This window comes from Centruroides vittatus, unplaced genomic scaffold, assembly GCF_030686945.1.
Source record: "Centruroides vittatus isolate TY-2023 unplaced genomic scaffold, ASM3068694v2 scaffold_576, whole genome shotgun sequence".
NCBI classification, from domain to species: Eukaryota; Metazoa; Arthropoda; class Arachnida; order Scorpiones; family Buthidae; genus Centruroides; species Centruroides vittatus.
The window spans coordinates 480,405-494,337 of record NW_027122713.1 but is presented as its reverse complement, the minus strand read 5'-3'; the positions used below and the strand labels follow the sequence as shown (position 1 = coordinate 494,337).

The following is a 13,933-nucleotide window of genomic DNA, read 5'->3' as shown; positions in this document are numbered from 1 at the left end:
AAAAGATTGTACAATTTTGAACTTTAATAACTTTGTACGTGTACACGATAAAAGTACACTATAAGCGCCATTTTAAAATTTAATTTATAAAATTTTTATTTATTAATTTTAATTTTTTACAGAAACCTTTCAACTTTAATAGCGACTGGATTAAAGGGACTCATTGTGTGTTAAGTGTCGCAGAATTGAAGTGCATAACAGCTCTAAAATACATTAAATCTTTGCATATACCTGGTATTTTAAATTTTCTACACAATTAACAGATAGATCCCAAAGTATTGTATGAGGCAAGGTAAGCAAATTGATACGCGAAAAAAAGCTTTAATTATTTATTGATACAAATAAATAAATAAATTAAAGAAACTTAACTAATTTTCCAAATTTATTATCTAATTAAGCACTTGTTTGATTTATTAAACTGTACTAAATAATGTTAGAATGGACGAAAAACGTTTACTAATTACTTGTCTCATTTGTCTACGATTCTATTGTGACGTAGTTGTATACACCGCTGGTTAATTAACATAAAGTAATCAATTCACTTCCTTAGTTCCTGTAGGAAAATGAGGTTTCCCTTTTAAACGAGATATGACCTTGAGTAGCTGAAAAGTTTGGACTGTCCTTTTATGTAGTCGATACACATGACCGATATGGACGAAAGGCCTACTTTTGATAGCCTGTACAAACATCCTGGTTGATAGAGGTCATTGAACAACTTCCCTAATGTCACGCTTCCTGTCTTGTTCTTCGACGTTTCACGTTTTATGCCATGTAAATTCGGTTTGTAAGTCAATTTGAAGACGTCCTCACTTTAACGTCAACTTTTATACAAATGCTTTAAGTGTTTATACGTTTAATACGAAATCATTTTACTGCTTGTTCTATAATAATTACTCGAAAATATATAGGACAGAAGTTCAAACATTTTAGGACAGGAGGGATTCTCTCGAACGTCTTGACTCACTAACAAGTTCATTTTTTTTCCCAGTTTCGTGTCATGTTTTAAGCTTACATTCCTGCCAGTTCTACATATTTTCACTTTACTAGTTCCATTATCTTATATACAAGAACTAGTACTACCTACATCCAAATACTAGTTCTTCTTCTATGTAAATTATATGAATTATTAGCTGTACCTTGTATAAAAATGACTATAGACAAGATAAAACTTACACTCCCTGTCACAATTTATTAAAATATACCAAAGAAATCCCGAATTCAAGGATCTATGAATGATAAGGAGTAGTATTTCTTTCAGAAAACATTCTACAGGGACCGGGGGAGTTTTTTCTGATCTAAGGGGGGTGAAAAATGCAATTGGTCTGTTAACAATTGGCATAGAATTAACAATCATTTGTATTTATACAGAACTGTTTATATGAGGTTACACGAGCAGGTATTACATTCCTGAGATTTTCCCAGAGACTCCCTGATATAGAGTATGTTAAACACATTTTATAATTTATTCTATTCTGTAATTTATATTTTTATCTCTTACCTGCGAGCAATGTCACATCATTCATTGTTTAACTTTCATTCATATTTCCTGTGTAAACTAGTTAACTTTACAATACTTGATCTATATAAATCTAGGGCCGGGTTTGCAAATAAGCTAAATAAAAGCTGCAGCTTGGGGACCTCGCGTTATGAGTCTATAGGGCCTCAAGTTTTTGCGTACATTATTATTTAGTAGAGAGGAAGGGCCTGTTACACACTATAGTATAAATCATAAATCTGTATAAATAAGTGAATGAAAACAAGCAAATTAAAGCATCAAAGTGTGGAGAAATTAAGTATGCTAATTAAATAATTTAATGTAAATTATTAAAAACATTACAATTATATGTATATGCAAATATTTTTTATTTAACATTAAAATAATATTTAATAATAATAATAATAAAATAATAAACAAACTCGTTCCCACAACTGTATTGATATAACCTTAAAAACGAAAAATAATAATACATATACAGTCGAACCTGCAATAACGATTACCTCCTAACAATGATCACCTCTAAACAGCGGCCATTTTTTCAGGAACTTTCTTTCTTTAAACAAAAATGTATACGAAATAACCTCCAAACAACGGACAATTCCGAACGACAGCCATTTTTTTAATGTTCCCGTCAGTGTCCGTATTTCAGAGGTTTTCTCATAAGAAAAGATGCAATTTAATTTCTGTTCTCGGCCATTAAAAGTCGGAGATATTTACAAAAATAGAAAGAAATCAATTGCCATGTTTGCTCCTTTATGATCATTTAAACGACCACTTCCTCGTCATTAAGGTAACAGGAACGTCAGGGATGGAGTTATTTTGAAGATAAAAATATATTTATAGCCAATAAAATCGTTGGAAACAATTTAAAACATCCATCTGGAACACACGTTTGTACCTGTTTTATGTCAACGTGTACACGAATTGAGGTAGAGTTCGTGAGGATGATGATATTAAGTACCTCAATTTCAGTTAAACAATTTCAATTTTCTTTGTTGCAAGTCGATTTCCTCATTAATTCTTTATGGTAGCCATTAGTGTGAACTTTTTCGTGTGTATAGATAAGGCCACTCGGTGAACACGACAAAGAAAAGTTCTTCTTACTCCTGTTATAAGCATTCTTATAGAAATCCCTGAACAAAAACCAAAATAAAACAGCATGGAAACCAATCCACCACATAAATCCACGTGGATAATGGCAATCGCGAAAAAGCAATTGGAACGAATGGACAAAGATGAAAATGAACTGTATCTGGAATTATAATTTTAAAAGTAAACAAATAAATAAATATTTTTTTTAGCATTAAAAGTTAATCTAATGAGGAATTTATTACAGATTTTTACCATTTGTATAACGGTCATGTACTTCTTCCACCAAAGATACTTGGTCATGGTAGGGCCAACCGCTGCCATACCGTAGTAAAAATACATTAAGATGTGGACGAAACTGTTGATAAATGCAAAAAATGTGCTATGGCCACCTAATTATGAAATATTTTAATGTTAATTTTATTTGATTTTTAAAGGATATATTAGAAATTTTAAAAGCATACCTGGCGTGAACTTAACACCCCACCAAACACTCATGGGCATGATACCGTGATGGATGACATGCAAATTGGATACGTGATCGAATTTCTTTCTCAATACCATAAAAATCTGAAAATTTAATAATCTGGTGAGAGTTTCTACAATGAAAAATTGATTAAATGTTCAACAAAGGTACTTACAGTATCCGTGAATTCGACAAATTTTGAAACATAGTACCACCAAGCCGCATTTGCCATCTGGAAATGGGTCATTTACGTTATTTTTACTTCAAATAATCATAATTTAATCTAATTAAATAGATTTCAATGGCATATTCTATAACGTAAACAGCATTAAAGCCAAAATTCTTCGACTCAAACTTTCTGATCTTCAACTTAATCATCCGAAGACGATTTGGTTAAGCATAAAAACATGTAGCATGCTTAACAATGTACCATGATACAGTATTCTTAAGTGATACTTTGTAGGTTAACACCTCAACTACAAAATAATATCAGAAGTACAGAGCATAAATTTAAGGTAATTTTAAACTGTAGTAAAGAATACTTAATTACTCTATTTTTTAAAAGTTTTTGAGTGATAACTCATACTTTTTATACGCATTGATTATACTATACACCACACTTTTATATAAACATTCTGTTGCGAATGGGCATTAACCTCCAAGTCAAATTATCAGTAGTGATGGATGCTTGGATGATTCATAACATTATAATTCGCTGTCATCCATCTCAATTTCAGAAATTCTAACCGACTGTATCTTGCTGTATTTTCTGGTTTGATTGATGATAAATAGTAACTATTATTAAACACCTAAATTCCATTTTCTTAGTATGCACAACGGGTTAAGTCATAAGATCAATTTCTGCAATTCACACTTCTCATCTTCCTTATCGATTTAAAAACAAAAAAATGTTTCTCGGGCATATAAATAGCCATTTTTTAAATTAATTTTTATATTTTTAAGTGTGTTTAAAGCACGATTTGCATAAACGTATTGGTTAAAATAGATATTTTGAGTAAAATTCTTCTTCTGAAATGTAAAACAATAAAAATCTGTTAAAAGTAGTTTGTACATTTCAAATGGCTTTTGTTAATTAAAGTTGTTTATCATGAAAAATCTTTAATTAACAAGATCCCAAGTGATTAAAGTAATTGAAGCAAGATAATTTCCGCTTATTTTTAACTTCGTGCCATTGAAAACCATTACAAAGAACGACAGATTGGCTACTCACTGCAACAGCTTCGGGTGTATTCGAATAATCCACAGGCTCGCACTTCCAACTGTATTTACTAAACCAACCGTATATGCCTAACTATACACATAAAAACTTCGATTAAATTCTAAAATTATGCGATATTATAGTTACGATCTTATGAAAAATCCACTCACCATTACAAATAGCCACGTGCTGGCAATGACCATGGCAAAATTATAGAAAATCATAACATATCGAAGATCCATTGGTTTACGATCTTTCATTAATGCTGGACCTAATAATTTCACACAATATATGTACGAAAAACATATTCCAAGTGTTGGCCATGGACTTTGCATCATAGACCAGTCATACACTCTTGGATCTTCGATATAAAAAAAAAATTAATTAATTAATATCATATTCTCTTTAATAACAATGTTTCAATTAAATCTATCAATCAGAGGAGGGTTTTTTTCAGTACAAAACATGTTTTAAGTCGAGATTCAGCTTTACGATACCCTCGACCCGATTTCTTTTACACTGGTTAAGGTGAGAAGAACAATGATCTTATTGATATAATTTGTCAAAACATAAAAATTATGACACGTAAACTAGTATATAAATAAGCTAAACCAGTAATCTGAACGTAAAAAAATAGGATTTCCATGATTAAAAACGTATTTCTTCTACCATAACACGCACGATTGAGTATCTTATCGCATCCTTAAATATTTTAACACATGGTTTATGACAATATCTTGCTTATACATCTAATTAAATCAATGCAATTAATATATCAGTTAAATTTAATTTACGGTTAATTTAAATTTTAAATTTAAAAAAACCGTTTAGTGTAGATTACACTAGATTTTTTTGTTAAAATCGCGTGTAATTTACATCCGCAAAAAACATTTTTGAATAACTTATTGTTTACATTTCCTATATAATATAAGGCAGCAGTTGTCAACCAGGGGTGCACGGGCCAAGCGTCAGTGGTACAAGTCTATATACGAAAGACTCAGGAGGTAGGAGAGTGAAAAAGGTTGAGAACCGCTGCTACAGGGTGATATAAGATTATACTATGACTATTATAATTATACGAAAATATGCATACATTAAGTATATTGGAAATTAATTACTATTTTTTTATAATTCACACTTACACGATTTATTTCATTGTTTATCCAGCTGTGTTAAATCAAGCAGCTGCCTAGTAAAGCGCCGTATTTAAGTGCATAATTAAAAATAATGGCAGCTGTTTATAGCCAAAACCTAATTTAAATTAATTCTAAACTGGACTTATATCCCTTCCAAAATAAATTATATTTCATGTAGCGAATATAAATTTTAGGAAAGAATAAGCATATATAACGCGCATTTTATAAACAATGCGCATAAAAAACTTTAGCACGAGACTTTTATAATTTTAATAAAAAAGTATCACGGAATTAAGGCCCTATAGAAGAAATTTACTAAGGCTGAACGTACAAAAACACTAATTTAAATCATTCAGAGGTGTAGAATTTGATAACAGGAGGTAGATTGTAATCACTTGCATACTCTTTCCGCAATAATAAATACATTTAAATCTTTCCAACCGTGCAAATCATTATTCTTCCACCCTAACCCTTCCCACGACACAATGTCTTGCTGATAATAACGATAATACTTCCTATTACTACACACAAGAATACGTTGATACACGAGTATAACCACTTCCTATCTACACTATAAGGCTACCTTCACAGGCTCTAACGTAACGTAACGTAAGAAGAGCCTTACGTAGCCTTAGAATTATTTTAAACAATACGCAAATTACTTTCTTGTGTAGAAACTTAAAACACGACCACTGATTTATTAATAAAATATAGAAATTATAAAGGATTTTTACCTCCGTTATCCATAGTCCGATTGTAAAATTCCACAACATCGTGCCATAATCGCGCCATGTTTTCCTCCTCCACTCAATTTTGAAATTGACCCAAAACTTCCCAGCTGTCATTTTTATAATCAGGCCTTCTACCAACGGTGCTGCCACCTGTGGAATTAAATGGGAACTATACATGTCTACTGTCTAACTGTGCGATCTTTCAACATAACTTCGTTTTAAGCCTTAAAAGGGGTGGAAACTTAACTCACAATTTCATTAAATCATTATTCGATCACTTTGAAAAAAATTAACAACAATTAATTATAAAAATAAATAAATAAAGCTTAAATTATACATCCCTATCTTAGAAAAATCGAAATTTATGGATGAGTAATTTAGCATTTAAGGAAGAAAAGCGTGGAAATTCGTGAGTTAAAAAGTATTTTTTTTTTTGCTTTGAACCTTAAAAATGTCCTTTGTTTGAAGGTTATTTTGTGTGCATGGAAAAAAAACAAACATTCCTGTAAGAAAATGGCCACCGTTTAGAGGTGGCCGTTATTGCAAGTCCGACTATGTCAGTTTTTTTTAACATAAAATATTAACAAGCAAGAATTGCTTAACGGTGTGAAGTCCCAACGCTTATATACCCGGAACTTCACATATTGTTTGAAGCGCTACGTTGAACACGAGCTTCGAAACAAGTACGAAGGGGGTGCTATATATAATTTGCATAATGTTGAACACGTGAGATATATTTAAGTGAATATAGCACGTGAAGCTTTCTTCTGTAAGAAGTTCAAGTTTCGTATCCACCTACTCAAGGCAGGTTTTACGCATACATTAAACAAGTTACACCTCAGAAATTGAAGCCAAGGAGTTAAATTTTAGAGGGGGAAGCGTTTATGTCATAGTTTAAGTCTCATAAACCTACCGTGTAAAGTAATTTTCAAAAAAAAACTCTTGAACTTTGAGCAATACACTTGATAAATGTGTAGACTTTTTAAGTGTGTTTATGGTATTATGAGCAACTTTCCACTGTGTAAATGACGATAAAATATGTGTTTAGAATGAAAACCGGCAACTTTAGATAACATTTATATATAAATTTAACGTGTAAAAGTGATTAATTAGTTATTTTTTTCTGAAGTACAAGCATTGAATAATTGTCTCTCTATGTCCTCACTCACTCATTGTAATGGATAATTTATGGCACAAATCAGCACAACAATTAATTGTAGACCTTTCAAACTCGTTTCCTTTTAAAAATTTATGCTGAAAAAACGTTAATTGCTTCAATATTTCGCAAGTTTTTACTGAATTAAAGTGAAAAATATAATAAAAAACTTGATTTTGGCTGTTGATGAGTAGACTTATTTTTCAGCTGCATCCACGTGCCAAGTTTCAATGTGTATACCCACGTGTTAAAGTTGAGTAAAATGTCTTAAAAATTCGAAATTTATACGCATTTTTTCGAAATATTTTCAGCTAATATATGTTATTTGAGTTGCTAATTCTAGGATGTCAATTATTTTGACCGCCTTATGTCAACTTGTCCCAATTGCGTAAATCAGCAACGAATTTTGATGATTAATATTGACATTGAGGCTCTTTATCTTGCTAATTAAAATGAAAATCGCGTGAAATGTGCCAAATTTCCCTGCCTGTATTTAAATTTCATACGATTTTATTCTTTACATTTCACGAAAAGTGAGGAAATTCAATTAGTAAGTGGGGCCTTTGTAATGCTAATACCACAAGTTCTGTGTAAACAATTGAGCTTCTCCCCCTAAAAAATCTGAGAGAAAAGGGGACAGAACTAACTTGTTTCATTAAATAAATAGTTACAAATGACTAGTAAATGATATTAGGTTAACACAAGTTGACAATACATCCGATGTTTACACCGGTTGCCTCACTTCTTAAGGGGGTGAGTATTTGAATTCAAAACATTGTTATATTGGTGATAAATGGCTAACATGTTGTAATATTTTCCAACTGGAATGAAAAATGACCCAAAATTTTTCAATTTTATGAATACGTAGTACTAAACTTTCTAACCAGGTTTTTACGAATCGAGTTAACAGGTCGGGGTTAACTTTTAGCTGCTCTATAAAATTTTAAGTGAAAATTTTATGTATATTTTCCTATTTATTAGCGTTAAATGCGGGTAATTAATGAATTTTTTCCTGTCTATAAACCCTCCAGACTCGATTTAAAACATATTATTGACAATTTGTGCAAAAATTAATGCACAAAATATAAGGCAAATTTCTTAAAAGCACTAAGAATGGGGCTAGATTCAAAGGGTAAGATAATTTTAATAAACGTTTAAAGCTCTGTTATGTTAATATTATTGATAATTTTATCCATGAATTACTCTAAAAATATTGTTCTAAATTTTCTGTATGTATTCTGGGGCATTTTACATGAATATCTCAAACATTTCTTTCATAATAATCGTGCTATCCTGTAATGAAATCGCATACACCACCTCGACAATTACAGCATCTCTAATGAAATTTTAAAAACAATTACGCACTTAAAAGTCCAAAAATGTAAAAATTCAAGACTTAGAGGACCTCAGTTGGCATTTAGGTAATAAAAATATTCATTTTAAACATTTAAACAAAACTTAAAGACTAGAAGAGGCCCATTCAGTGCCGAATTTGCACCTAAACTAAACAAGCTGCAACGTAAGAGTCGATTTAGACACAACAGTGACGTGCCGGCACGGTGACCATTTGGTGCATAAACATCGATAAATATCACACATAGCTAATCAGAGTTTCATCTACGACACGTGATCTGTATTCTGCCAATCATACAAGTGTCGTGCATGAAATTCTGATTGGCTATGTGTGATATTTATCGATGCTTACTGCACTGTGCCGGTACGTCACTGTTGTGTGTAAATCGACCCTAAGGCCTCGTGTTATGAGTCATGCCTAAGGCCTCATATTTTTACATGTATTTTTATTTGGTGGAGGGAAGGGTTTTTTATGTATTATAGCTTAGTGCCTCATATTTTTACATATATTATTTAGTGCAGGAAGGACCTGTTATGTATCATGCTTAAGCCCACAACAAGTCTCTGGCTCCATGTTTAAAAATTCTGTTTAAAAAGGACCACCCGTTCGAAGAAAGATCAAAATATAAAAAAAAATAATGAATTTTCATCCTTGAATTTTTAAATAGGTACAGTACCAGTGACCTTTTAATCACGTGTTGAATACTGACCCTTTTAAACCACGTGTTTAAAACAGTTTTTAACAAGCTTAAAGAACACAGAAGCGTCTCTTGAATTTTTTCATAATTCGATGACATAATTTTGATTTATATTTCATTTTTATTTCTACATAAAAAACAATTACGAAATTTATAAAAATAAACTTAAAAATACGCTACTTCAACCAATTTGTAACCCCCTATAATTCTTGACCCTCGCGTCAACACATTAATTTATGTTTACTTACACAATGTACCTCCCTTCCTTGCGAATGTCACATACCAATTAATATTTATGTAATACTTTAAATCAGAGATTCTCAACCTTTTCCATTCGCCTACCCCGTGATCCTTGTCTGTATAGACTTGCAGCACTAACCGATCCTTCTAGCGTATCCCTGAGGGTACGCGTACTATTAGTTGAAAGTAGTGCAATAGATATACTTTTTCGCGTGTATAACCCTCAGGAAATTGGTAAAACGGAAGTAAAACCTTTAAATAATCCTCCCCACCTACAGAAGCAACAGTTTCTCCCATTGCCATGATTTAGAAACTATGGGAAACTGGCTTCCATTTAGGTGTTAGACACGTGCGAACCCGCAACCGATGTTCAGTGTCTTTTTTCTATTTTTCTGATGGAGAATACGGCTTAAATTCATGAGTAACGTTAGGCTTTCTTATATGAAATATTTAAATAATTATAAGAGAAGAACGGATATTTATCATAGTTGGCAATTTGAACTGTATTTAAAAATAAGCCCTACTGAGGAGGCCAGTGCACTGGCGAAATGCATTTGGGGATAAGTGTGAAGTAATAAAAAGTGTTTTTCTCTCTACAAAAAACTGGTTTTTTAGCCTTTTTAATTCTAATTCTATTTCATTTTGAGTTGAGAAATCATTAGCCCTCCATAAGTCAGAAAGTCAGGAAAATTTGAATTTTCGTGTACTTGCTTGTAGTACAATTAAGTAAGATATAAGAGAAAAATTAGGAGGAAACGTGAAATATTATGAATATTAACCCAAAAAAAAAAAAAGGATAAATGTTCCTACTAAGAACGGCATAAAGATGGTATTCGCAGTAGGAGCATGTGCAGGAACACATCATAAAGGGTATAAATATGATATCCTTAGTTAGAAACGTGGAGGAAGACACCGAGAAGGAATCAAAGTGGACTTCTTAGTGTTTTCAAATGAAACTAGTTACAATAGGTTGGGCCAATTTCTCAATAGAGAGCGTGTGAGTGGATAGGGTGCAATGCCGATGCACGAGAAGCATCCTTTGTGTAAGTCGAGACGATACGTCACGCGCACCGAACACAAACATATTATTAACTTTTATTTCTGTTATATCGTTTTACAAGCCGAAAAAAAAGGGAGGAACTTTTGCAATTATCAGCTAATAAAAAACAATATACAGTACAACTTCAAGCTTCATCAAGGAACCTCAGAGATGTACAGCAATAAAATATTAAAAAACAGAATTCAAACTGTCAGACATTCACGTAATGGGTAACGAAAATTTCCGTACAACACAAAAGACTCATAAAATAAAAAAAATCTTCAAGTGGTTCTTTACGGTTATATGCTTTACTCGTGCATAAAACATCATTATTGATGTTTAAGTCTGTTGAAAGATCCTTTCATTGCATTTCTAATAAGTAAAGCATATCCTCACACGAAACTTAAACCCAAAGGACACATAAAAATGCCGTTACGCACGACATAAACTAATTCATTGCATCGACGCTTCGTCTTCAAACCTGCACGCAAAGTATTAATCATATGTGTTAACGAACCTGCAACATCTACAGTCGTGTTCTATACACATAGGATATATCAAATTTAAATTATTAAGTCTATTATTTTCCTGGCTTTTATACATAACATAGGGAAAGTATGGCGACAAGTCAAAAAATGAACCCCAAAGATTGGACTTGAGGGATCTTAAAACGTAGCGAAATGCAAAAAAATTTGGGATTTTTCATTTTTTGCATGTATGGATGTTAGTGTATGTGGTGTGTGTGTGTGTATGTGTGGTGTGCGTGTGTGTATATGGTGTGCGTGTGTGTACACGATTTTGTTTGCCCACTTTGAAACCTCCTGAGCTTTCAGTGGAAAGTTTCTGAAATTTTCCTGTTTGTGTATTAGGGGCATCGATGCCGTTAAATTTTGGTGGTTAAAGGTCGAGGGATGGAGAGATAAAGGGGGGTCGTGTGTCATAACTCGAGTAGGGTCGGATTTAACGAACACATCTCTATCCTAAAAATGAAGCTTTTTGCCATTTTATAATAATTAATAATATAAAAAAATTATAAATAAAATATCATAACAGATGACGCCACACGAAACTTTAAACGTTTTTGCCGAGAAAGTTACGCAACTCGTTGCTGTGGTTTTTCTTTTAGTTGCTTCTAATCGCAACCTCTAGAAGACCACATAGTGTCTGGCTAATGTCACGGTCTTCCAGTAATTTAAAAGAGGGTCGACAGCTATAGAAATTGAGAAACACGAGTTTATATAATCACAATTTGCCTACTTTATATGGAAAAATTTCATTTATAGTTTCGTATTCAGGATTGCGAGTGAATCACTCGAAGTTACACAAAACACTCATTTAACACCCTCAATATCTACGCTTAAATACGGAATAAAATTATTACTTTTCTATTTACTTTATTATTTTTATGTCAGAATTATTCATAAGTAACAATAGTTTTCCATATTACAGAAGTTGAACCTCTAATAACGACCACCTCTAAACAGAGGACATTTTTTCTAGGAACTGGTTTCTATGAACAAATATGCGTAAAAAATGACCTGAAAACGATGGCCACGTCGGTCGTTAAGAGGTTTGATTGTATAGGTCTATATTTATTTTTCGTCCGTTGTCCAGAGGTTTGATTATATGTATATATATTTATAAGTTTCATTTTAAATAGGTTAGTTTAAAAAATGCTCTTTGAAAAGATTTCAAAAAAGTTACATGTCCTGGTTACACAATTATTTCAATTTTTTCCATTTTTGGAGTGAATTTCATTTAAAAATAACATAAATTATATAAATTTTACAGCTTTAATTGTTTATAAATCATTTTTAACGCTAAAAATCACTAAAAATATTAACAGCGTTTAAAATTTAATGATTTAATTCAAGGAAAATAAAAAAAAAATAAAAAAAATATTTCCTAAAATTTATAAAACTTCGATTTAGCGCCAGAATTTGTTCGATTCTGAAACTGGCACTAAACTGAAGCATTTAAAACTGACAATTATACGTATTAACGAGGGATACACAGAAGTTTGCGTTAAGTCACATGATTGCTGATGACAATGTCGTATGTAATGCAAAATCATGCATTTAGTAATTCACAGATACTACAGGATCCTCTATTTACTATTACTTTATCCCGGGTAGATTCATTTACGAGTGTTTTATTAGTGGTTTAACAGGAGAACCACGAAACTATAGAATCTACCTTTATAGGAACCGTATTGATCTTCCAACTCAAAATCCCGCTATTATCCAGTAAAACTTCGATATACCGCCCTCTTGTAAAGCGTTGATAAATACTCATAAAGGGATATTCCTCATAAACATTGAACAGAGAACCACGTGGCTTTGTCACCACCAAACCACGTGGCTTTCAAATTCACAAAGTCAAACTGGTATGAAGACCTCGTTACTACATATAGTCCAATCACTAAAAATAATTTGGACTTCGAACAAATTAACCATGATAAAGTCTACTGTCCCACCTGTGGTGTGCAATTATGTACTTCATGGTGTGTCTATAACAATAATTTTTGCTATTATACTTCAGATAAGAGAAGTAATAAGGGAGGAGAACAATAGCAGATACAGAAATCTTTAGAATGGGGTACACAAAGAAAACAATATGCCTTACAAAAACTGAGGCACCCTCAGAAAGTGGGTGTAGCTAAGTCTGTGCACCCCTCTAAATCCGTCCCTGGAGAAGTGTGTGATTTTATCATATGGACCAGAAATTTTGGAAACAATGGATATTTTAAGCTAGATGAACAAACTTCTTATTGTAAAAAGGGAATTTTTATCATTTTACAAAAATCAATAATACAGTAAAACCTGCGTAAACCGAACTGGCGCGGTACCGAATATTTTTTCCCCGGTTTAGGCAGGTTTTCTTTTTGAACAGTTTTTTATTTAATACAAATATATTGCTGCATTCCGAAGAATTCTTCCCAATTACTCAGGTTTCCGTTTTATTAATGTTCCGTTTTAAACAGGTTTTATCGTATTTTCATTTTAAAAAGTACAAAAACAATGTAGGCTAATTAATCAATATAAAGTCCGTATTGTCGCCTTATTTTGTAACTAATTGTGCTTTTAGAACTCCTTTTACAAATTATATTTACTCATGTACCTGGTCAACTGCCTTTAGGCCCACCATGCAGGATTTTTTTTTCTTTAAATTTGTTGTGTACTGAGAGCTCTATCAATATTATTGTTTAAAACGGTACCGGCCAGAATTTTCCGTTTTAAACAGGATTTTTAAAATCATCTGTTCTGTACAGTTGTGAGTAATCTTCTGTTTCCGCGTTAGACAGGTTT

The 13,933-nt window shown here is 32.1% G+C and overlaps 1 protein-coding gene across 1 annotated transcript; it reads right to left on the bottom strand.

Moving 5' to 3' along the window:
- Window positions 1–1,870: 1,870 nt before the first annotated feature.
- Window positions 1,871–6,239, bottom strand: LOC136989526 (very long chain fatty acid elongase AAEL008004-like). Its single transcript, XM_067287726.1, has 7 exons — window positions 6,143–6,239; window positions 4,443–4,633; window positions 4,285–4,365; window positions 3,229–3,285; window positions 3,052–3,157; window positions 2,843–2,979; window positions 1,871–2,750 (listed from the first exon to the last, which is right to left on the bottom strand). The coding sequence occupies exons 1-7, from the start codon at window positions 6,198–6,200 to the stop codon at window positions 2,481–2,483; spliced, it is 900 nt and encodes a 299-aa protein (XP_067143827.1). The 5' UTR covers window positions 6,201–6,239; the 3' UTR covers window positions 1,871–2,480.
- Between the last annotated feature and the right edge of the window lie 7,694 nt (window positions 6,240–13,933).

Excerpts from the sequence above, each read along its gene's own strand:
- LOC136989526 (XM_067287726.1), bottom strand. The coding sequence starts at position 6,200 with ATGGCGCGATTATGGCACGATGTTGTGGAATTTTACAATCGGACTATG. Across the intron at positions 3,286-4,284 it reads ATACACCCGAAGCTGTTGCA|ATGGCAAATGCGGCTTGGTG; the intron begins GTGAGTAGCCAA and ends ACCCATTTCCAG. Across the intron at positions 3,158-3,228 it reads TTGTCGAATTCACGGATACT|ATTTTTATGGTATTGAGAAA; the intron begins GTAAGTACCTTT and ends TTAAATTTTCAG.